The sequence below is a fragment of the Argiope bruennichi genome, chromosome 1 (assembly GCF_947563725.1).
Source record: "Argiope bruennichi chromosome 1, qqArgBrue1.1, whole genome shotgun sequence".
Classification (NCBI taxonomy): Eukaryota; Metazoa; Arthropoda; class Arachnida; order Araneae; family Araneidae; genus Argiope; species Argiope bruennichi.
Window position 1 is genome coordinate 79,398,935 of NC_079151.1, and position 24,908 is coordinate 79,423,842.

Here is a 24,908-nt window from a genome sequence, read left to right on the forward strand (position 1 = left end):
CAAAAAACGTACTGCGATATTGAGAATAATAAAATTTTATTTTTTTCAAGAATTGAAAATCAGAAACATAAAAAATTCCTAAAAAATAGACTTCGCTTATTAAATAATACGCATAAATCTAAATCTATTTTTGGGGAACTCTTAGAATCTTTTAGCGATAAAGAGCAATATATGAAAAATATATGTTTATCATAAGAAAATGCCTTTTGCATCAATAATAATAATTTATTTCCTCAGAAAGGTTTTGAGATGATAAATTCTTATTTTTAGGAGTTGCGATGTGAATTTCTGTTGAGAAAATAATTTATAAAATTCATATTATTCTTTGGTACATTTTTGACAAAAAAATGCCTAATTCAGAAAGTTTAAATTTCTATCATTTATGTTTGTATCATATCAACTGAAAAACTATAAAGATGTATTGTCCTTCAGAATGCAAATTAGTTGAAACATCTCATTTATTTTTATGTTGTGCAATGTTTAAAACCAGTTATATGAAAAACTAACACTTGTTTCCTTATTAATGTTACAAATATTCATGAAAATTCATAACCATTTTCCTTCTCCTTTTCTTAATGACTCAGCCCCAGTTTCACCTCAGAAAGATGCATTTATTACGGTGAATTCAACGTCTGTAACCCTTCATTTTGGAGCATGGTCTACTGGTGGATGCACTATTTTGTATTTTTCGGTCCACTTTCGATTTCAAGGACAATGGAAGGTCGTCGCTGAAAGAGTGGATGCAACTCAACCTCAGATGGACGTGCGACATTTGGCTCCGAATCGAGAATACACCCTGAGAGTATCTGCGCACAGTGAGGCAGGGACAACCGAGGCGGAATACAGATTCACAACATTAAACATTACAACAGCATGTAAGTATTTTACAAAATCCCATCATTTTAAAGAAAAGATAAAATGTATATAATTTATATAAAAAATACTAATGTGATGCAATTTAATGCATAAAATAATACGATGAAATAATAATGCAAGTTTCTTCAGCATATATTTTTAGATTCAATTATCTTTCTGCTACAGACAATGACAGTCTAGTCTGATCCGGAAAAACGACTTTAAGTTAAAACTAGAACTAGTTTAGAGAAACTAGTTTTCGTTGTTTTGTTGCTTTAAAAAAGATGCTACTATAGTAGAAAGATGTTTGTTATTGAAAAAAATCAGGAAAAAATTAATTAAATTATCTCAAATATCGATTAATCTCTTCGACTAATCAAAAGTTAAATTCCGCTAGTGAACAAACCCGTTAAATTTCTAGTTATTCCGGAAAGTTATTGTGCAATCGAAATATAAAGATAATCATTATTGGCTAGTGCACGAAAATACACCACACGATGCATATTTATAAAAGGTGTTTGAGAATATGAAATTCAAGAAAGCATAAGCAGGAATCGGCTAGAATCTATTATGATTTGCAATTCCGTAAAATTCTTTTATGAATAAAACAATATTTTATTAAACTAAATATTAGCATCGTGATGAAACTAAACAAATAAAGTTAGTGTTTCATTGGTGTTGCTTTAAGTCCAGTGCAATTTTATGTATTTTGTGAAACCTTATTCATTCAACACGCTTATGAAAAATAAATTTGAGGTAAAAAGCAGTCAGATAATATAATTACAAGTATCCTTCTAGTACGAGTACATAATTATCAGTAGTTGAAAGCAATAAAAAAATATTGGTTTTCTAAATACTAATGTTAATTGATTATATTCAAATAAAGATAAATTAATGCAGAAAATATTTAGAAAATTATGTCTCTTTTTAGAGTTATTTGACAATTACTTTTAATACAGCTGATAAATATGTATTCTTTATTGTTTAATTTTATCGAAAAGTACTTTTTCTCTTCATATACAATTTTATCAAAGGAAGAATGTATAGATATATGACTCTTCTGTCGTCAGAAGTCCCTTTATTCAGAAGGTTTCTACAGTTTTCGACAATACTATAGAATTTCTTCTATTCGTATGACTTAAATCTTAAAAAGAATTCAAATTAGATATGCACTTTATTTTTCTCACGAGAAATAACAAAGCATTAACAAAAAAAATTCAAACTTCATGTTCCTTTAATGTTAAATATTTTACCTTTATTCTCTTTTACGATTTATATAATTCATGCTGAAGTTATATACTTCTGAAAGAGCCTTTTTCATTTCCTACTATTAGTTCCCACTTTCAGTATATATACCGATATATCTTGTTCAAATTTTCAATCGTTAATAAAATACTTTTTATTCATCCACTCAAGTTCAGATACCTTTTTTAAAACTTTTAGTGAATGACACTTTATGTTAATACAGTTTTTTAAAATATTAATTCATTAATTATTAAATTTAATGAATTTTTAATACTTTAAATAGAGTTTCAGCAGTTTGTAATGAAAATTGAAATCAACAGGCAGTAGCTCAATCGGTAAAATGCAAGGATTTCAGAATTTTTCACGCAAAGGTGAAGAATGCGAGTTCAATTCTTGCGAAAGTAGGGATTTTTTTTAATATTACTTGTTGATGTTGATTTTAACTTTAAAAAATATTACGTCATGTTTTATGGGGAGAAGGGTGTTGCTCGTCAAATCTTTGTTGGTTTCTTTAAGTAAATTCATACATATATATTTTCTATAAATATCTTGTCTAATTATGTAATTGTAAGCACTCGGTTGATAATGGGATTCAATTTTCAATTCAATTAATAAGTTTCATTTATTTTATACTCTGTTTCCTGATAACTATTGTTTTGCTCATAGATCCTATCGCCAAAAGCTATCCCCCATCTTATACTCAAGATGGATTAACCACGCCATTTTACAAGAATTTGACAGTATTGCTCCCCGTGATCATATCCGTGATTGTTTTACTGATTGTAGTCATAACCGTTATCGTTTGCTTAAGGAAACAAGTGGATACTGGCAGTATGAGCGAAGGTATATTATTTTTAATGACTTCAACTATTGCATTAATTACCAGTGTTAATATTAATAGTGTCTTTCTTTAAATTATTCAATATTTTATATAAACTTTCTTTTATGATACAAAATCAATTTATTATGATTTATAACTGATACAAACATAGACAGAATAACAAATATAGAATGAAGAAAATTTTTAAAAAGTGAATAAAATATAATAAATAAATCTTTCCATAGCGAGTCATAGCATTAACAAGATTTATACTTTTTTATATATATTCTGAAGTATCATCTTTTGGATTTACTTTAAAATAATTAAATTAAATTTAATTATTTTAATTTAAAATTATTTTTAATTAAAATAATATATTTTATTTAATTTTTTTTAATTAATTATATTAATATTTATATGTTGCTCAGAAATCTATAAAGGCTTTTTGAGCAAAATATTTTAAAGTTCGAATTTCGAAATGTACATGGCTTATACTGTTTTAAAAATCTTACATTGTTCAGAAGCCATTTGTTTAATAATAAAGTTTTAAAAGGAATATTCTTCACATATTTTTCACCAATGACAATTTGTGTAGCTTAGCTTTAGTTAAAAAAAATGCAGCATATTTTAAAATTTATAAAAGGCGTGTCTTATACTGAAATTCCCTCAACTTAAAAAAAAAAAAAAAAAAATGCCATATCTTCAGCAACTAAATTGGAAGAAATATACAAGATATGTAGCACTAATGAAAACGATTTGTTTCATTTCAATAATAGAGTATATTAATATAAAATATGCTTAAAATATTTTAATTTAGTATAGATTATATGGCCTGTAAATTAGGAAAGGATAGTTATCTGCAATATTGTGGTGTAAAAGTGTTTTTAAAATTTATGGTCGCAAAAACCAATTTTTTCTTAATTAAAATCTCAACAATTCCTTCAAGATGTACATATCCAATTTCTAAAGTATATGTTTTCCATATTAGGTAGCCCTAAGTTTAATAGCCTATTCTAAAGAGTGTCACACACATTCTCCTTAAGTATTGATTAAGATTTAGAAATATTATTGGCAAAGAATGAAACAGAGCATTAAAGCATAAAGTCCATAAAAAACCCATAAAAATTTAAAAATTCTTGAAAAATATAACTATATGAAAAAATTACTCACTAAAACATTATCGCGAGAAAATATTTTTTTTTAACAGAACGGAAATATATTTTAAATAATAACCAACAGATGGCGCCAGATCCAATACATGCTTTAAAAATCAGATTAGAAATCAGGTCTATAGAATTTTTCCTTTAAATTATTCCGGGTTTGCTGAATTTATAAAAGAAGAACTCACAAAAAACAGCTGTTTTCCTTGACATTCAGAAAGCTTTTGAAAAAATTTCATATGACTTTATTTAAGATCTTAAAACACCGCCACCATATTATCAAAATTATAATCGCTTACCTTAATAACTAATCCTCTCCTCCAGAAAAAAAATGCGCACTCGCAGCTTAATAAGAAAATAATTGCTGTTAATAAGGATACAAAATTAATTATTTTCATATCATGTTAATGACATTTCCACACAATTCAAAACCATATGATGCACGTATGACACGATATCACAATTAAAGAAGAAATTTTATATAATTGCCCTTCACTGATGCCTTTGAATAATTGAAAATTGATGTACTGAATATTGGAATGATTCCAAAGTTTCTTCATACAATCAAATTGCATAAAGAAACTTTTCATTGTGCAAGCGTATTGAACTGCTATATGCTCACAGTTTTACGATGCAACTTTTATATATAAAAGTGCAAAAAGTTCTGAAAGAACCTATGATTTTTAAACTTTCACTTTTACTGCCTTTAATTCTTCCAATAATTATAATTCTAAGGTCTCAACTAATATATATATATATATATATATATATATATATATATATATATATATATATATATATATAGATCTGATGTGCGGGGCCGTCTACGAAGTAAACGGGTAACTATTTTATAAAAATACGCAATATCAAGTGTGTAGTTGCCCGTGTATTTTTCAATGGAATATTTCTGCATATACTTTAATATTCAAGAATTTAAATTTTGTTTTATTAATAATTTTTTTAAAAATAGAAATCACCAGAATAAAGTTCGGGATACTTTTTTATATTAATACGTTATTTACTTTACCTGTTGACTCTTGAAGGAAATAATTGTAACTTAATTTATAATTTGTAATTTTTTTTCCATGCTGTCGAAGTCCAATTGCCTTTAGAGATGCTGTTTACATCACTTAAATAGCAATGGTAAAGTGATCTTTAGTGTGCCCTTTGCTGCGCCAACAATGCCAAGTCGCCAATAAAGATGGTGGACAAAAACAAATACTCCGCGGAACAATTACGGTTACCATTTCCAACCATACATTTAGGACTTTTTATTGATAAGTATTGTTTATTTTTTTCCAGACTACCCGGTGCAGAATTTTTTAACTTAAAAAAAAACATCCTACGGCTTCGATAGCAGCGGGAGCTGGAACCTAGTAGCTTCGCTAGCACATTGAACATAAGGACTGTGTGGATAACAGGAACAGTATAAATCAAAAGAAAAGAAAGAACGGAGGAAGGAGCAATCGAAACATTCTCCATACAAAATTTCAAACAAGCATCTTTTTCCCAACTTCATCAACTCGTAAAAAATATATATATTTATACTTATTTCACTCACCCTTCATCCATTCTGTAGGTTCGAAATACTGTCTTCCATCCCATTTACCCCACATCCATTCTTGCACAAATGCCGACATAACAAATTATGAAGGGAACCAACCGTTAGAACACCAAAAGAATTACAAGAACTGCGAAGAATTCAATTGCAGCTGTCTTTTAAAGTGAAAACGCAAACGATTTCGTAAATTAAGAATTCAAACGATTTTTTAAAGCGCATACTGACAGTTGAAAATTGCAAAAGAATAAATATTTTCTGTTAGTATTCACATTAATAACTTTTAATTATAATAAAGAACAAAATTAAAATCTTTAATCGATAATATTTTTCATTTAACATTTTTCATAGTATAGTTATAGTTCATGTACAACTCAACTATTGCAAAAAGTAGTAAACAAAACAGCATTAGGGTTGCTAGAAGAGCGTTCCGATGTGTTGCCATATTGGCGACAAACTCGGGGGCACACTATTCTTCACTTCATCTATAGCAATTAACAACATATGTTCTATTGATGAGATTTTAAATTTTAGTCAATTTAGCTATTTTAAGATCACAGGTGCTGAATAGCGGAAATTTTCAAAGTGACCAGGTAAAAATGAGGATAAAACAATTTAAAAGAATATTTCCAAACATTTTTCTACAGAAATTTTGTGTCTTATGAATCAATGTCAAGATCATTTCAATTAATTCTACTGGTAAAATAAGATGTAAAATTGGTTACTAACTGAGTGCTAAGTAAAATTGATATGATAAAATTCTTTACTGTGCTTTCTTTTTAAATATTTATGAATTTTCATATAATATTTCAGACAGTTTGAAATATATGATAAAATTGCTACAAAAAATATTTATATAAATTTTGATCTATTTTGAAGCACATAAAAAATAAACTATTTCACAATACCTTTCACATTTCATTTAATCTCGAATGAATTTTAATAATTTTAAACCCCTAAAACAAAACACATCACTTGAATTCTTCCACGCATATACCATAATTATGGTGTGAATTTATGACCCAAACTGTTACTTCCCGATTGATAACCATGATAAGGGTTAAGAAATGTAACGATAAATAATTACTTTATAATGAATTACTTTATCGAATAATAAAATAAAAAATGAACATTTGTCTCGGACCTTTATGGCAAAAACTTGAGTGAGATAGATATAACATCATATATGATTCAAATGTTTGCAATTTGAGATCACGATATTAAAAATAAAATATGGATAAAAAATTAAGAATGAGAATTCTTTTAAAGAAAATAATATCAAATCTTGATACCAATATATTTTTTTAAAGATAAATGAAATATATATTTTTTGCAATTGATATATGATCTTACATTGATTCATATTTACTGAGTACATGAAAGAGTTAAAGTTTTGAAAAGAGTTGACGTGTTAAAACACTTAATGTTTTTTTAGATAGTTTCATTTTTATATATTTAAAAAAAATTGAAAGATTATTAATTCTTATAATAAGAAACTATCAATCAATAAAATAATCATTAGGAAATTCAATCACATGTAAATATTATCTGAACAAAATTAATTATCTTAAATTAATAAAAGATGCATTGTATTTAGAGAGCGCTAATTCTGCTACATCTAAAACATAAATGAACTTTACCAAATTAGAATTAAATATTAAGTTAAATATAAAAATGGAACCGAAAAGAAAGAAAGGATGAATTCGAGTTGAAGACTTTTTCAAGGGTGGTCACCCTCAGGCAGGAATTTAAACCAGATATTTTTTTTTTTTCAGTGAGGGTCTGGTTTTCGTCCGAAATATTGACCCCTTGGGACCCGAAAATACCAAGAAATTGAAGTTTGGGAAGGGGGGGAGTAAGAATTAGTATCATAAAATCAAAGCCAATAAAGTACATAATAATAAGCAAAATATTATCTCAAAAATTTTAAATCTAAGCAAGACCATAAAAAATTTTTATCAAACCAAACTATTAAAAGCAATTTAATCATAAAACTAAAAAACATCAATAAAACATAAAAGCAAAGAACATACCAGTTGAAAGTAAAAAATCCAAAAACTTTGTGAAGAAAATAAATCCATGAGTGTAGATCCAAAACGTTGAACGAAATTCAGTTTTCCCGCGTTTAAAGTAGCATACGCCCATAACGCCTGGTAAGTGAGTACCTAGCATCATAAGACATAAACTGAACGATCTCAGCGCCATCTATTGAGTTCAAAACCAATGAATAAATTAGAAAGCAAATGTTTAATTGTGAAAAAATAGAATACGTTAGAAAATGTATAACCCTTCTCTTAATAAAAATTTTATATTGCAAAGGTTTTTGAAAAAATCATTAGAAGTTAAGTTCTACGGCTATCAATTGATTGAAGTAAACTAGCTAAGAAATTCCAAAAACAAGCATTGAATGTGATTTCCAAAGGATTTCCCTAATTTTAAATACTCATCATTAGCAAGGTAGAATGATAAACAGAATTAAAAATCTGAAGTTAGAGGAGGAGTAAAATTATTTTATACTTTAGATTTGAGTGTTTTTTCCTCTATTTCAAACCAAATTGAAAGAAAAATATACAAATCAGACTTAAATAACAATTACTTACTTCTGTGTAATTGAAAAAAATTTTTATTTAAAAATGCCTTTCGATTTCCCTGGTGATAATTTATACATATTGTTATTGCCAGGAAAAACGTGCGCTGCGAAGAGCAATACAAATTAGCACAAAGAAATATACTTCGCCTCATTTTTTCCTTATTAATGCAAAATTACAAAATTTTTAATCTACGTCTATTCTTAATTACATAGACAGTTTTCAGCAACAAATACAGATAGAATTCAGAAACGAATTTTTAAATGAATTAATTTATTAAGACTTATTTTTATTTCGATCACAATCAAAGTTCCAAAATGTCCAACAGAGGCACCTATTCCGGAAAAACATTAAATTTTACACAATAAACGACCTAAAGGGAATACAGAAACAATATTAAAAATCTAGAACAAGAGTTATGATTAATAAAATGTAAAACCTGGAAAAGTTGTCAGTTCTAGGAAAAAAAAATGTCTAGATTTGCATGCTTGTGAAGAAGAGGAAGCTTTAGGCAAAACAGGTTAGTGTAAGAAACGTTTGCAGTCGTTGTCATGTTTTATGTAGAGATACATAATCCACGATTTTTTTTTTGAATAAAAAATAATTTCTGCCTTTGTTATTTTTAAATATTTGTTCCAAATATATGTTATTTTAATCATATTATTAATTAAAAATTATTAATTAGTATTAAATATGAAATTTATTAATTGTAATTACTACTTTATTTACTAATTTAAGTAACGTGTGATTGAATTAATTTATCTATTTCAGCTTACTTCTTAAATCTGATTCAAAACTATTTATTTAATTTCTTTATTGCAGTAAACCATTTTCTGAAAAATTTGAATTAAAAATATGTCATTTCTTTAAAATGTTCAATTTAGTTCTATATTCTACTAATAGATGGCGCCAGCAGTAAACAAAATGTATGCAATCATGTCAGAAGCAATTAAAAATGGTCTTTATGGAATAGTGCATCATCAAATGTTAATATCGGAGAGTCAAGGTCGCTCCCATGAAGTGGAGTGGTGATTTATCGAATCAAGGATTTGAATCACATCCTTCTTTGAAAAGTATTGATCACTGGTATTTGTGACTTTTTGATATTGGTTACGTAATAACCGCTCGTAAAATATTTGTCATCCCTAGTTTTGTGTCGATGTTTCCGGCTGTAATGATGACGGTATCTCGTTGTGACACGACTTAAACTCCATAACGCTTCATGTGTGAAGCATCACAACTGATCAGTTACAATCTGCTGTTGAAGATACTGCCCATCGACTTGAAATTTTGCAGGTGAATGAGGGTGGTCACATGGAGCACCTTGCCCTATATTTTCCTGCACCGATTAACAATTGCTCCTCTTGTGCGATTTCGTCCTAATCTGTTTTTGTTTCTGGAAACTGAACTGATTTTTTTTTTCTCAAACAGGTTATTGTTATTTTTTCCTTACCTTTACTTAATGTGATTCGATGACAAAAGGTGATCAGGAACTAGTAAATAAGCGTTAATATTGTTTCTGTATTCCGTTTTGGTAGTTTATTGTGTTAAAATGAATGTTTTTCCGGAAAAAGCGCTCTCTGGTAGACATTTAGGAATAATTTTTTTTTCCCGAAATTCCGTGAGCATATCTCGTGCATAGTCTATATACAAAATTTCGTTGCAATCCTGTTATCTGTTTGCATACATGGTGCTGATTATAGGGGAAGATTAATTATAACCACACTGTAGACACACACATAGATCTCTCTCTCTCTCTCTCTCTCTCTCTCTCTCTATATATATATATATATATATATATATATATATATATATATATATATATATATTTGCTGCTGCCCTTTCATAAAAGATGTCAACTGCTCTTGGGACAGATTGTGCGTAGATGAGAATTCATTTCAAGTTTTCAGAAGTTTTTTTTTTTTTTTTTGGTGCTGCGGTAAATGATATCACTATTATACGGAGTAGTTTTCTAAATGATATTTCTGAATTAATACATATAAATTTTAAGAGTTTTTATTGAATTAAAAATTTAATATTGCCTATGAAATGCAATTCAAAATTAATCCCAATCCGCTTTACAGACAGTAGGAAAGGCAGAAGCAGTGAACATATGGGACTCAATGAATTTCCCCAAAAGAACCTAAAGGATCACGATGCTTATGGTGGAAAATCTTCATACTACTCTTCTCCAGCAAGGAAGCCACTTGCTATGGCTTCAAGCTCACAAAGAGGTAGGTGAGGAATTTCATAAGTTGTTATTACATCTGCTTAATTCAGGAATATTTAATTTATAGGAAGATTAGTAGCTGGATAATATTTACCTATTATTTATTTGATTTGGGGCAGATTGGTTTATATCGACTGTTTTCTAAAATTATTTACTAAGAACTAAACTGTTGCAATGTTTTCATTTATATAGAAATAAAATGCTTCTGCTGAACCCAAAAGATTAAGGCTATATACCAAACTAACCTACTAACCAAAAATATTAAGGGCTAATATATTATTCAGCTGAATAAACTCACTAAATAGGAAAAATGATAAATAAAATAATAGTATAATATTCTATTTTCTCGATATTTTAAATTTAAATCAGTCAATTAAAAAAAATTGAAAAATTATTCTAAAATTAAAGTTTTCTTAATTCATAATTTCTATTGTTTCAAAAAGAGATGTATAATCCAGTCAGATTCAAAAGGGAGAATTTACAGCTGGTTATTCTGAGATAATTGATTCAAACAGTATTAGATTTGTTTGGTTACATTAACGTACCTTTTTAAAGCAATATTAAGGCTATTTTGGGAAAGACCTCAAAATTTTGAATCACGGTCAGAAGACGTGAATGACATATGAGCTGGCAATACCTCTCTAAGCTTCCGTACCGCACCAGATAGAGGGTACTTGGCCTCGACAGATTTAACGTGCACCAAATCCGGCTACATAACGGTTCATCAATGGAATCTGTTCTAAATATGAGACCTCACCACCAGACCACCGTGGCCCTCAAGCAGTACAAAAATTACATTGCAAAGCTTTTACAAAAATCATAATTATAAAATTTAAAAGTGCCTTTAAAATTCAAAGCAAATTTTTGCAGATATTTTCAGTAGTTACATTTAAATGAATTTCGATTATCATTGTAAATCGCACATATTTTAAGCTTGATCTGTATTCAGATCAATTGATTGGTAATTTGTGTCGATATTCGAGTTTTATCTTTTTGATTGTTGGAGATTTGTCTTCCTAATGGAACTTATTTAGTTTTTGTTTATTTTTACAGGAGTTCCTGGAGACACATCTCTAACAATCAAAAAGTATTCAGGCTGGTCCTGATTGCCTGATATCCAGAAAATTCGATCGTTCGGAAACAAAAGACTAAGAAAAGTTTAAGCCCCTTCATCCAAACGGTTCATCCTATTGTATTTTTCATGTATAAATGTTCATTATTTGTACATTCAATAAATTTTATCTGTACGTAAAATTCACTTTCATTTATTAATTTATTTAGAGATCATTGCATTAGAGTATAAATCATTGCAATTATATATATATATATATATATATATATATATATATATATATATTGCAATCACACATACATGTGCAATGCATTTTTCATCAGAATCCTTTATAAACCATTAGTACAGAAATTTGAAGTTACGAATAATTTGAGTGTGGTATTTTTAACATTTGTAAAATTTATGCCATTAAAATATCTTTTTATAGACAATATCAAGCAGTTTATTTTTAATCATACACAGTTTTAACTTCATTTGGTGATTATGTGTTGACATACCAGAATGTTGAATATATATATATATATATATATATATATATATATATATATATATATATATATATATATATATATATATATATATATATATGTATATAAATTACGTATAAGGACCCACATAATGTGGTCCAATAAATGCTACAAATGAAGTTATTTATTGAAAAAAGTATTAAAATAAGAAAATCAATTATATGAAGTTTTTTATCGGAAAAAAACTGTCAAATGTATTTGGATATATAATCTTAATTATGTAATTCATGAAAAGTAGTATAATTAAGAAAAATAATGATGTCATTTTAATATTTAATATCAGTTTACCGTGACATAGATTGAAAATAAATTTCATTTAATTATTTTCGAATTTCATCAGTTATAGATAATCTATTTTATGAAGGTCGTAAAAAACTATCAAATAGGTATGTACAATATGTTATACAATTTCTTATATATAAAGTTTCTACTGTGTTTTCTCAAAAATCATATTAATGCATTTGAACATAAATATATCATTTTTATTACATAATTTTGATATCATTATTTCGCTAATAATGTTTTAATCTCGAATTATATTTCTCTTAATAACAAATGAAATATAAAGTGTGACAAACCACCGCAGGAATATTTTATTTTCAAAGGGTAAAACATATTATTTAATTTATTTGAAGAGCAATTTTATTTCTTACAAATGTATCCGAAAGTTCCTCAAGAAAACCACAGTAAACTATCTGTAACAGAGAATTTCTTAGGTAATAGGAGTTGGAATAGAATCTATGTTAAAAAACTTTTCCATATATTAAATTTGTAAATGGGAATTATGTCTCAAAATCATATTAAAAGACATATTTCTATAAAAGAAAAGAATTAATTTTCCGTTCAAGAAAATCTTCGACATTTAAATAAAATAATAAAAGTTGATTTCTCTGAAGTAATAAAATACTCTTAGGATTTCTCAAATTATACTTTATATTGCTAGATTAATTTTGCTTTTATATTAAAGTGTTCCATAATTCTTGTAAAAAATGGAAGCCAAATTAATTTGATATTTCTTTTATTGCAACTTTTAAAAACATATGTAAAGGTTTTTAATTGAAACATATCCTCAAGAAAAATGTTAAAATGACTTAAGTTTAAAAAATGATACCGCAAAAAGAATGTAGTTTTATTAAGTAAGAGATACATATTGAAAATCCTATCACAGCAAATTAATAAAGACACATAATTCATTGCATCATTTAACTGAATAAGAAAATTTTTGCTGGAAATACATTTTACTAATTCATTGCAATTAAATTTGAAATCCAAATGTTGTGTTAATGATGAAATGTTAAAAATAATAACATTTATCATATACAAAATATTTATTTTGATAATAAGTCATAATTATTGAAAAAGCAAGAGTTCAGTTTTGCTTTTCGAAATTCCGCGGAAATCAATGTGATTATAATAAGGAAGAATCTGTAAGTACTAGTAAAATAAACTTGTTATCATATTTATTTTTAATTAATATAAAATATATCTCCTCAATATTAAAATTTTTTAATATTTTCGTGGCCTCGATATCATTTAACTCATTTGTCTAAGATATTCTGAAAGAAAAATATTGAAACTACAATTTTTTTACTTTTTCGCATATCAAGTAATGTAGAGAAAGTATTTTAATTATCAAAAAATTCGAGCTTGAGGTTTTGATGAATCTCCACGTTTCAGACTTCTGTGAGTTTAAAATTATTTTTTTCTTAAATGTCTGTTGTTGTCTGTAACAAAGATAAAGCAAAAACGCTTCGACTGAATGGATGAAATCTGGTATACGGCTTATACCATATTTGTAGATTTATATAAAATTTTGAGCAAAATGTGTCCAAAGAAATTCCATCTGTCCAGCCCTTCAAATATTAGTTTGAATAGATACGATAATTATGAACACGATAATTCTGAAACGGGGAGAATTAAGTAGATAAAATCAGTAATTAAATCTAGCACCTATAGTATCGATATCTGTCAAATTTTGTGCCACCCGAACAAGGAATAACAGACTGTCAGTTTGTTCTTTCTGAAACATGTAAACGTGATAGTTTAAAAATGCAATGATTTAAATACATTAAATTCAGTACGTGATTTTGTGGCTACAATTGTAGTTTTGTGTTAAATTTTGATTTCACTAGTATACAAAAAAAAAAAAAAAAAGCGCCTTAAGACACAAATTTTATTTTTGGATTGTATCATCTGTATGCCATTGATTGATCACCAACAGACTCGACAAAGATCATGCTATAAATTCAATAAAAATATTAAAGTCAAGCCGAAGGTTAATATTTCATAACTATTTCAAGCTAATGCCATGCAAGGCTTTCTCTGGGATAAACTTTTATTAGATAGCATACGAGAAAGTTTTATGGAGACCACTGTCACTGATTTTACTTGTATTCGATATACCCACAGATAATGTTCTTAATATTAATGCTAAAATTAGGAACATTATGAAGTGGTTTTATTTAAACAGATTGCGATAATTACCATGAAACAAGTGCTGAACGACTTCATATTTCTTTATTAGTATTTCAACATTTTATATCAGATTTACATCTACAAGTCTACATCTACAATTCCATATCTACAAGAAGAAAAAATTATTTTCTCCCGTTATTTCAACCATTTTAATTTTTTATACTAATTATTTTTATTTGAAGTGTTCATTTTTTTTTTTTTGTCTTTTCTTATAATTGATAATGAAACCCTAAAATATTTTTATTTCGTATATTAAAATGTTTGCCGGTTAAAATATGTATCTATCATTATTTTTTTAATATAAAAGAATAAAATTGTGTAATTGCACATAAGATGCCTTTGGGCAAACGAACAAAGGCTTGCAATTACTCAACTCAAATTTTAATGAATATCATATAGCAGGCATGTGCTGCCATCTATTTTTTAGCACTGTAATGAATTACTACTACTTGTGTAACAATGGCGCATAATTTTTTTAGATATATCAATTATAAAACTTAAATATATACAAAGAGTGAAGCTTTGAAGTTTTATTCTCATTTAATACAATTTAGAATAATACCAATACATTTTTAGATATTTAAATAGTTTATCACAGAATGACACAAATTATTATTCGTGTTATTTTTTCTACTGTGTACAGAGTATAGTATCTCTGAGATAGACACCAACGATAAAAACATTTTTCGCTTGATATTGAACTCAAAAATTTTAGGAGCAAGTTTATTCAAATTAATTATATATTTGCCTTCGTTGAAACGGTTAAATTGAAGTAAAGCAGAATGATTACATTTATATAAGTAATGCTCAAATAACATAGAATAGTGTATTTTGGAAAAAGAAAATAAATAAACTCAAAATTTATATTTAATAATAATAAAAAAAAGAAATAAAGAGTGCTTCTTGGACCAAAATATAACATTTTCGAATTAAAATTATTTGCTTCCGTTAATTATCGCTTATAACCGAAAAGGCAATATCAAGTGCTAATAAAATGGTTATAATTCAATATATTTATGTTGTATGGATCAATTTAAAAGCGAGCATCTTACTGAACGTCATTGCAAAGTAATGTACTCTAAATCACATTTAAGCATCAAAGATTGAAAACAATTTATCCTTAGTTTTAATAGTCTATTTTTCTTACAACACAGTTAAATTATTAAGATAGTTTTGATCATTAGATTTTGTTAAGAATATTTACTATTATCATATTAATTGTTCTTATATAAATATTTTGAATTTTTCATGACTTAATTTAGAAAGATCTGCGTTTTATCAATAAATCAAATGCGTTGTATTGCATGTATAAAATACTTGTTAAAATATATGTGTTATAGGTTGGATGGGAAATTCGTAATCACTTATCAAAAATGAGTGTATCTCAAATATTGCTTTCATAGATTTAGAAAATGTGAGATATTGGGATTCGTAATCACTTATCAAAAATGAGTGTATCTCAAATATTGCTTTCATAGATTTAGAAAATGTGAGATATTGGGAAATAATTTACTCAAATCGTATAGAAATATTTTTAAATGACATTAAAAATAACTGACACCAAATAAACTAAAAAAAATGATGGGAAAATTGTAAATTTTAATAAGTATTAACAAAACTGTCATTTATAAAAAACTCCATTTATAATGTGCCTAAATTATTTTTATTCATTTAATTAAAATTGATTTTTTTATAAAAAAAATCCGACACAAATAGTTTTTTAAGTCCTATTTACTTTTAATAACTGTTTTATTCAAATATTACCGGGATAAATCAAGCACATCGTTCTTTGCATTATTTCATCATATAATGATGATTCATTTTTATATCATCCAATAAATGGTAGTAGCTGTAATGTGTATACAATTTTAATCTTTTCCTTTTAACTGAATTTTCTTAACAATATTTAAATACGCTTTAAATGATTTTAATAACTCTGTTTCGCTTATAATTAAAATATTAATAGAATGGATTTAGAAGCTAATTAATAGTTATTTAATCAATTACATACTGAAGTTTATAAATTTTTCAATAAAATCAATAAGAAAACTTTTTTTCAGAATTCTTACTTTTGGAAATCATTAAAACTATTTTGTAATTAATTGAATTGTAATAATTATTAAGTACTATGTAAAATTAAACGGCTATTATTAAATTACGAAAATAAATTATATATTTTTATCAATTTTTAGTACTCATACGATGCAGTTGAAGATTTATCAACACTGAATGCTTTGTAATATTATCACGATATCTTTTCGATGTTATATGACGTTCAATAATATGGCGAACAACATCGTGGAATATTTACAATATCTTGACATATTAGAGTGTGTTCTTAAGTGAGTTTCTTAAATTGTACAAAATAGAAATTTGGCAAATAATAAAAGAATTAAAATAATTTATATTTTCATTCATAAATCAGCAATCTATAAAAAAAAAGACAGAGGAGAATAATTATATAATAAGCAAAATAGAGATATTGTTTTATAAAAATAATTTATTCTAAAATTCATTGTATCTTTAGACATTTATATTTAATCTGAAATGTTTTATGTTTATCAAGATGAGCTTTTAATAAACTTCCTGAAGACTTGAACTTTTTTTTTTCATTTCTGTTCTGATTGTACACGTATTTTTAAAATCTTGAGTGTCGAATTATTTGAAAATCCTAAGGTTTTTACCCATTCAGTTGACCCTGTTAATTAATTTGAGAAAAATTTCCCTTAAAAATATATTAATTTTACAATATTGAATTATAAATATAGAAATAAATATATATAATAATAATAATAAAAATAACAATCGACAATTAAATTTTATCACATCAATAAAAATGTGTGTTTTAAAACCTGATTATAATATATATATATATATATATATATATATATATACATTTATTTATATATTAAGAAATGATTTCCTTTAAAATTTTCTCATTTTGGCTTTAGGTTTTTTTCCAATAAAACATGAACCCAATTCTGTAATTAGGATTCGTAGTATATTTTCATTAATATTAAAGATTTCTTTCCCTTCTGAATAAGAAGAAAGAAAGAAGAAACATAAGACAATGAAGAAGTACACTTGTGTTTTTGATTCAAAAGTTTATTTACTCCTGCCAGTAAAATTTTAAGAAAAATAAAAGTTTTTTTATCACACACTGGCAGGTACGTGTTTGAGACTTCTTTAGCTTATTAATTTATTTCAAAATCTTATAAGGCCAACACTTTACTATTCGTTCTACTTGTAGATATTTGTTTCTCATCCATTTTCTCCACCCTCTTCCACGTGGACGGCTGTTCAATGCATCATATGCTGAAAATATTACAAAACTACTTCAGATATACTAACATTCTTTCAAACAGTAATAATGTATTGAAAAAAATAATTATATATAAATTTCTTATTTAATAATTAGTTTAACCATATTTACTTATTTATTTGAATATAAATAAAAAACAATAATAACAACAATAACAACATTTAACGTTCCAAAAAATTAAAGCGATGACATTTACTTACAGAAGACCACAGTTCTTTTAGCTAAAATCCGATTTTCATTGGGATTGAATTCTCGATCAAATTTAATATTTCATAAAATTTTGAGATTCACTTTTGCCTTATCTTAAAACGAAAATCTAAAAAATGATCAGCCAAATTATAATACATATTTGAAGTCCAAAATTACAAAAATTGTATATCCAAAATTGTATTTAAGAGCTCGATGTATATATCAAATTAACATTTTAATCTAAAATGATAACTTAAATATAAAATTGCTTATTGAAATATTGATATAGATTTTCATAAATTTAGATTTGAGATATCAAAAATAAAACTTTAGATTTTAGTGCTTGATTTTATTTGATTTACTGAATCTTGCCCTTTATAGAAGCAAATCATTTAGTATTATATTTTTCCATTTAAAAATATGCTCCCTAGTTTTGAATTGTTATGAAAAGTTGATAATTAAAAGACCACATTTATTCTTTACATAAGATTAAGGTATATGAAATATCATAAAGCATACATGTCTGTGTTTTAATTCAAGATTGGAATTTTGAAAAGATGACTTTTCAGAATTTCATATGGTAAATTCATCTATCGTAAAGCTAAAAATTTAATTTTTGTTCATTTTAATTTCAAACTCTAAACTTAAATATATTAACTGAATTATTTCATAATGGCCTTAATTTATTATTATAGATTACAATTTACTATCAAAGAATATTTCAAAAATGAGATAAATAAATTTAAAATTAGTAAAATTAATTTTCTATTGGCTTAAATGATTCATTAGATTTTAATTTCAGCCAATTAGATGCTAACCAAAAAAATATAAGTAACCACATTAAATTCGACTAAAATATTCATTGAGATTATGGAAATTTAGATAATTCTGATAAATAGTTTTTGTGATAGGTAGGAATGTAAGAATTATGATCACACTACCACCTCAGTTGATAATTACTTTCTAAAGTTTTGCAAAAAATTATTGATGATTGCAATTCAGTTTCAAATATAGAGTATATTAATATTTTTAATTTGCGGCAATTCTCAATTAGAAATATTCAAAATATTTATACTTTGTCAATTGCTGAAATGCAGCTGCTAGTGTAAGATGGGTGATGTTAGTAGAGCAGATAAAAATGTTTTTGGGGAAAAACAACAATTTATTAAAATTTGCTATATTTTTCTTCGAGTTAAATATCACATATTAAATGATCCTATAATTGATAAATTTGCAATAAAAAATTGTTGAAGCAAGTATTTAAAATATATTTTGTCTTTAAGAATTCCTGATTTGGACTAAATCAGTTTTCTCCCGGTTATTTTGCATAATTTGACACTCGACACTTTTCATGTTGTGCATTTAGATAAATAAATTTCTTTAAAGAAATGTATGAACTTATTTTCACACACTGTAAGAATATAGATTAAGATTATTTCACGATTTTAAAATAAAAAGTGAGAAATTGCTCATTATGGCAGATTAATATTTAGTCTTTGAGAATTCTTGATTTGGACAAAATCAAAGTTTTATCTTGGATATTCATTATAGTTTGATACGTATCACTTTTCATGTTTTACATATAAATAACAAAATAAACTTTCAAAAATATATGAACATATTTTCACACTCTTCACAAGAATATCGATTAAAATCAGCACAAAATTTTAAAATAAATATTAAAAATTGCACACGATTGGAGGGATTTTTTAGTTCTATAGAAATTCCATGCTTTTAAATATTGCTTTTTAATTTTGAAAAAAAAATTCGTAAAAACATTTATGATGCCAAGAAGTCATCTAACAAACAGCACCTACATATCTTCTTTTTAAATACATAGAATTTTATTTATCTTGGATATTCCGTAAGACTCTTACTCATTCTTTTTCTCCTTACAGGTGCTAGTAGATTTCAAAATATATATAAAAAAATCAGTTTCATATAAATTTATATAAAAAATGTTTATGTATTATTTAAAGTTTTATAGTTTTGAACTAGCACTAAAATTTCATTATTAAGTTAAATCGTGTACAAACAATTTAAAATGTATATTTTTTAAATATAATTTCATCGTCTTACAACTGATTTAGTATACTACAAAGATGCAAAATAGGACTTTTCAGCTTACCGAGAATATGACTAAAAAAATTTAAATTACAGATATTTTTTATTCATTATTTAAGGTTTAATTTTTTTAAACTTTTTTTAATGAGTTACAAGTAATGAAATTAATAATATTATGCATACATACTATTTTTTTAGAAGGAAAATTGTTTAGCACACCTTTAACGAGAATTGATTTAATTCATATTTATTAAACTTTTTAATTCTACTCTAATAAATCCATTCTTATTCGGAATTCTAAAATCCGCATTCTTTTAAATAATATGAAAATTAAAATAACATCATTTCAGAATAAGCGTTTTATTAGGCCATATTCAGATGATTAGAAAACGGGGAATTGAGTTCTGCGTTATAAATTCTTATTTAGACTTACTTTCAGGACCTCTTTCTTGTTTTTCTTTATTACTGTCTTCTGGCTGATGAATTTCCTTATGCATTGCAGCACAGTTGATGATTAAATTAACATTCTGTGAGTTCATAATATTCAACGGCAAACTACTATCTTTGCAAATGATTTCATGACAACAAACATTTAAATTTCTTTCCATATTGTTTGAAGCATCAACTTCATTTTCCTTTATTTCTCTTGAGCTATTCCGGAACTCCAAAGGCACATAATCTGGCTTCATTTCTTCCAGAATTCCATTTTTTACATTCTCTTGCTCAATCTTTTTCCGTTTAGAATTGCAGTTTTCACATATCAACACTTTTTGAAGAATGTTATTGATTTGATTTAACTGTCCAAGAGTCTTGTTGACAGAGACTATAAAATCTGAAGCTTCATTAATATCAGAGCTTTGGCATGCTTCATTGTCTTTTAAAATAGCGGATGCTGCTTTTACCGAAGGTATTATTCCTTTACATGATGTTGAGGGATTGTCAAAATCGTCCAACTCAATTAAGTTACACATTTCAGAAAGAAAATTGTCACCTGTTGCCGCTATGCTACTTTCTTCATTAAGTTCTGAAGCCACATTTGCATTTGCCGAAGTCTGAATATCGTTTTGAGACTCACTACATTTATTTTTACCTGAACTATCATTTTGTTTAGAATCTGCCGTTATTGTGCTAATTTCATTATTATCAGACATTAGGGAATCACTGGCTGATGGTAAAATATCTGAGGTAATATATTTTTCAGTATTTGACGTATTGCAATTTTTCTTACGAATTTTATAGAAAGTTCTCTTTCCGTTAGATCCAGCTTTGCGGATTTTTTTGTCGTGAAGCTTTTTCAGCAAAACTGAAGGGTTGGGTATAGTTTTCAAAGGTATATCACTACAAGGATTGTTGTACACTTCAGAGTTTAGTAAGAACATCTTGGATTTCATTGGATAGCGGTGCAGCCTTGATTTCTTATTTAATATCTGTTTCTTTTTCAATCCCTTCGATATAAATTTTGAATCTGACTGAGAAATAGAATATTCTTTGTATGTATTTTTATCAGTATACTGTTTCATGTCATTTGGAAGAATACTAAGGTTAATCTCGGAATTCAATAAACTTAGGTTTCCATCGTCTTCTCCGATAGTGGAGATATCACCCATATGGATCAAATCAAATTCAGAATTCGATTCAGAGCTTTTCTTAAAGATGTCCCCGTCTATTAAATTTTCATTACTGTTACTTTGTTCCATTTTAGAGCTTCCAGACCTCGAACGATCTTTTTCTGATAAAGTATTCATATATTCATTAATAGAATCCGAATCCTTTGTATCATCATCTGAATCACTGACAGTTAAATATTCATCATCTGTGGCAGGGCTATACTCATCTCGAACTTTACGATCTTCGCCTTCATCAATTTTTCCATCAATGTGATAGGATGATTTCTTTTTCCAAGATATTACTGAGGGTAACTCAGCAGATTTTGAATAAACTGAAAAAATAAATCCTATTACGTACAAAAAATACATTTTAGCATTTCTCTATGTTTACAAATAACTAAAAAAATAAAATTAGATTGGTATTGGTTTGTAATCAATTGGTATTAATGTATAAACATATAAATTAATTTGTTTGAAACACTAAATAGGAAATTCTGAAATATCTCTTTTTGAGTAACACATTTCTTAATTTTAAAATGATGGAATTTTATTTCTTTAAAAATTTTAGTAATCAAGTTCAGTACAAAAGCAGAAAAAATAATAAATTAAATGTTTTTCTTGCTTTAAAGAGACCAAAATTATTTTTATTCTTTAGGCCAGATAGCTGTACTTAAAATTGGTTTTCAGTGAAAACCTTTAAGGATATTTACTAAATTAAATAAATAATGAATTAATCAAAATATTTTTAAAATATAAGTAATATATATTTATGGTCAAAGAAATAATCTACAATTTAAAGTGAGGCAATATAATTTTAGAAAGATGGAAAATTACCGACTTTTTTAATGTGTGAAATAATTAGTTGAATATAATTTATTGGCACCTAAATGAATATCTGTATAAAATTATATTTTCTAATCAAATGAATTTTTAAGGTTAGATCAAATTAAAATAGAACAGTGGTTATAAATAGTGTTTTGTGAATTTTTCTCTAAATGTGACCAAAATATTGAGTCGAGGTGGAGATGTTGATAAGAAATACAACCTCTATAGATTAGTCCTCGATAATTTCACGACCACTTGATATCTACTGATCAACAATATTGTCCGTCAATAATCAGTTCCCATTTCATCCACATCTGCATCATATTTGGAAACAAAAAAAAAAGAGACGTGATATTATTCGGTTTTTGTGGAAGAAGCTTTTAAATTTCGGGAATTGCATCAACGCATGAAGAAGTGTACGAAGAACACTCAGCATTATTAACTCGTGGGCAGGATTGGCACAGGTATTTTCGCATCCTCTAGAGAGGTTTTGTTCCTCGACAATACACGTCAAATAGCCACTGAAGAAGTTAACGAAATTTTGATAGTGCTGGGGCATCCCCTATTAAGCTAAGATCTTTCATCATGTGGCATAGGTTTGTTCATTTCTCTATAAAAGGCATTGAATAGTCGCCTTTATTTTTCCACCAACAACAAAATCGTGGACTTTTCAGAACTGATTTCAGTTCAAAAAACCTTCTATGAATAAGATATTCATATTTGGTTGACTCAGTGGAACAATTGATTGTGTAATTTAGATGATTATTTAAAAAAAAATTTACTTTTGTGGCTCCTGTTCTATTAACATTTGATCTATCCTTAAATTGATAAACACTTAACATTATATTGTGTTTGAAGATGAAAAATATGATACATTGTGACATTAAACATATCTATACAGAACGTATATTGTTAAAATAGTAAATTTTTCAACAATTACAACATCTTAAGGAATACCAGAAATGACACCGAAAAAAGGTTAAAAAAATAATAATTAATATCAGTTAAAAAAAGTGAGATAATGTGTCCACAAAAGTTATTAAAAATAAATTATATTGAAAATCTGTTCAATATGCGCTAATTGCAATTTTTTAAAATTTTATTATAAGATTTATTTATTTTAAATTTATGATTTAAAAACTAAGTATTTCTCTCTGTTAATTTGTAATCTATATCTCTGATACTCTTTGGAATTGTATTATCTGACCCATTTGAAATAGGTAATTAACACTAAATTTAAATTGAAAGAAGAAATAATTTCAACTTAAAATTATTGTGTTTAACGTCAATAAAAATTTCAATATCAATTGAAATGTGTATTATAGATAATATTTTAGCATATTCTCTGCATTTTCATCCATAAAATCTATTCTTTTGTTTCGGGTTTGATGCATGCTGTCTAGATAGAGATGCTACAAAATGTATGAGCGGAAAATGCCAGAAAATGCAATCCAATATGAATTTTAGTGTCAATTAATTTAGCGACTTACCTTCTTGTGTCCAGATTCGATCAGTCCAAGAAGCTAAATACGCTCCCCTGTTTAAGAACTGATGTTGCAAAGCTTCTACTGCGATGGACCTTTCAAGAGGTTCCAGCATTAGAAAACAGTAAATAAAGTTCAGCGCAAGCTTTGCCTGTGTTTGGCTCATATTGTAACCAGGAAATGTTTGGATCATCAAATTGGAAAATTCTTTCTCCTATTAAAAATAAAGAATATTTAATGTGCATATTTTTTCTGAAGATAATTAAAGTATTATGCAAAGCTACATTCTCAATGCAATGTTCACAACTTGCAAAAATTGTCCAACATATTTAAGGATAATTTGTAATTTATTTTTCTTGAATCCTCTTAGGCATTAATTTTTCTAATTAATCTATTCCTCTTATGTAGATTATATATAAGAATTAAGCAAAACTATAGAAAGAATTTAAATCTGAAAGGCAGACCACTAAAAGCACTTTAATTTTCCAATGCTTTTCAAATTTTTTGGGAAAATGCTAATGTAGTCAAAGTGAGGAAATAGTTAAGGATATATTATAAGACCAAATTCCGTGGAAAAATGATAGACGAAATAAACCTTTGGAATGGTAATTAAAATATATTCACCAACTTATTCAAAATTTCAGAGTTAAAGATTCAGTTAAGAGCATTATCTTGAACTTTTTTTATTTAATTTCTGAATTAATTGATTTATATTTCAAATGACGATTGTAAATGTAAGGATATATAACAAAAAGGAAGATTTGTTGGCAGTGGCAATGGCGATCTCGTTGAGGAAAATATGGGTGGCTTTTTGGTACGGTAGCTGATCTTTGATTATAGCGCCTGGACATATGCCGTCCTTTAGAGGTTTTTAAAGTGAAATATTT

General features: G+C 26.7%; 1 protein-coding gene across 2 annotated transcripts in view; it reads left to right on the plus strand.

The window, feature by feature from the left end:
- Positions 1-24,908, plus strand: part of LOC129981047 (cell adhesion molecule Dscam2-like) — a 268,212-nt gene that overhangs the window by 199,371 nt on the left and 43,933 nt on the right. The window contains exons 22-25 of one of the 2 annotated variants that reach the window (XM_056091674.1): positions 585-875; positions 2,767-2,943; positions 10,311-10,460; positions 11,510-11,635. In XM_056091674.1, the coding sequence (XP_055947649.1) occupies positions 585-875; positions 2,767-2,943; positions 10,311-10,460; positions 11,510-11,562 (671 nt within the window). In that variant the 3' untranslated portion in view covers positions 11,563-11,635. Of the gene's footprint in view, positions 1-584; positions 876-2,766; positions 2,944-10,310; positions 10,461-11,509; positions 11,636-24,908 lie in introns of those variants that run through there. The other variant, XM_056091664.1, reaches the window with a different exon arrangement.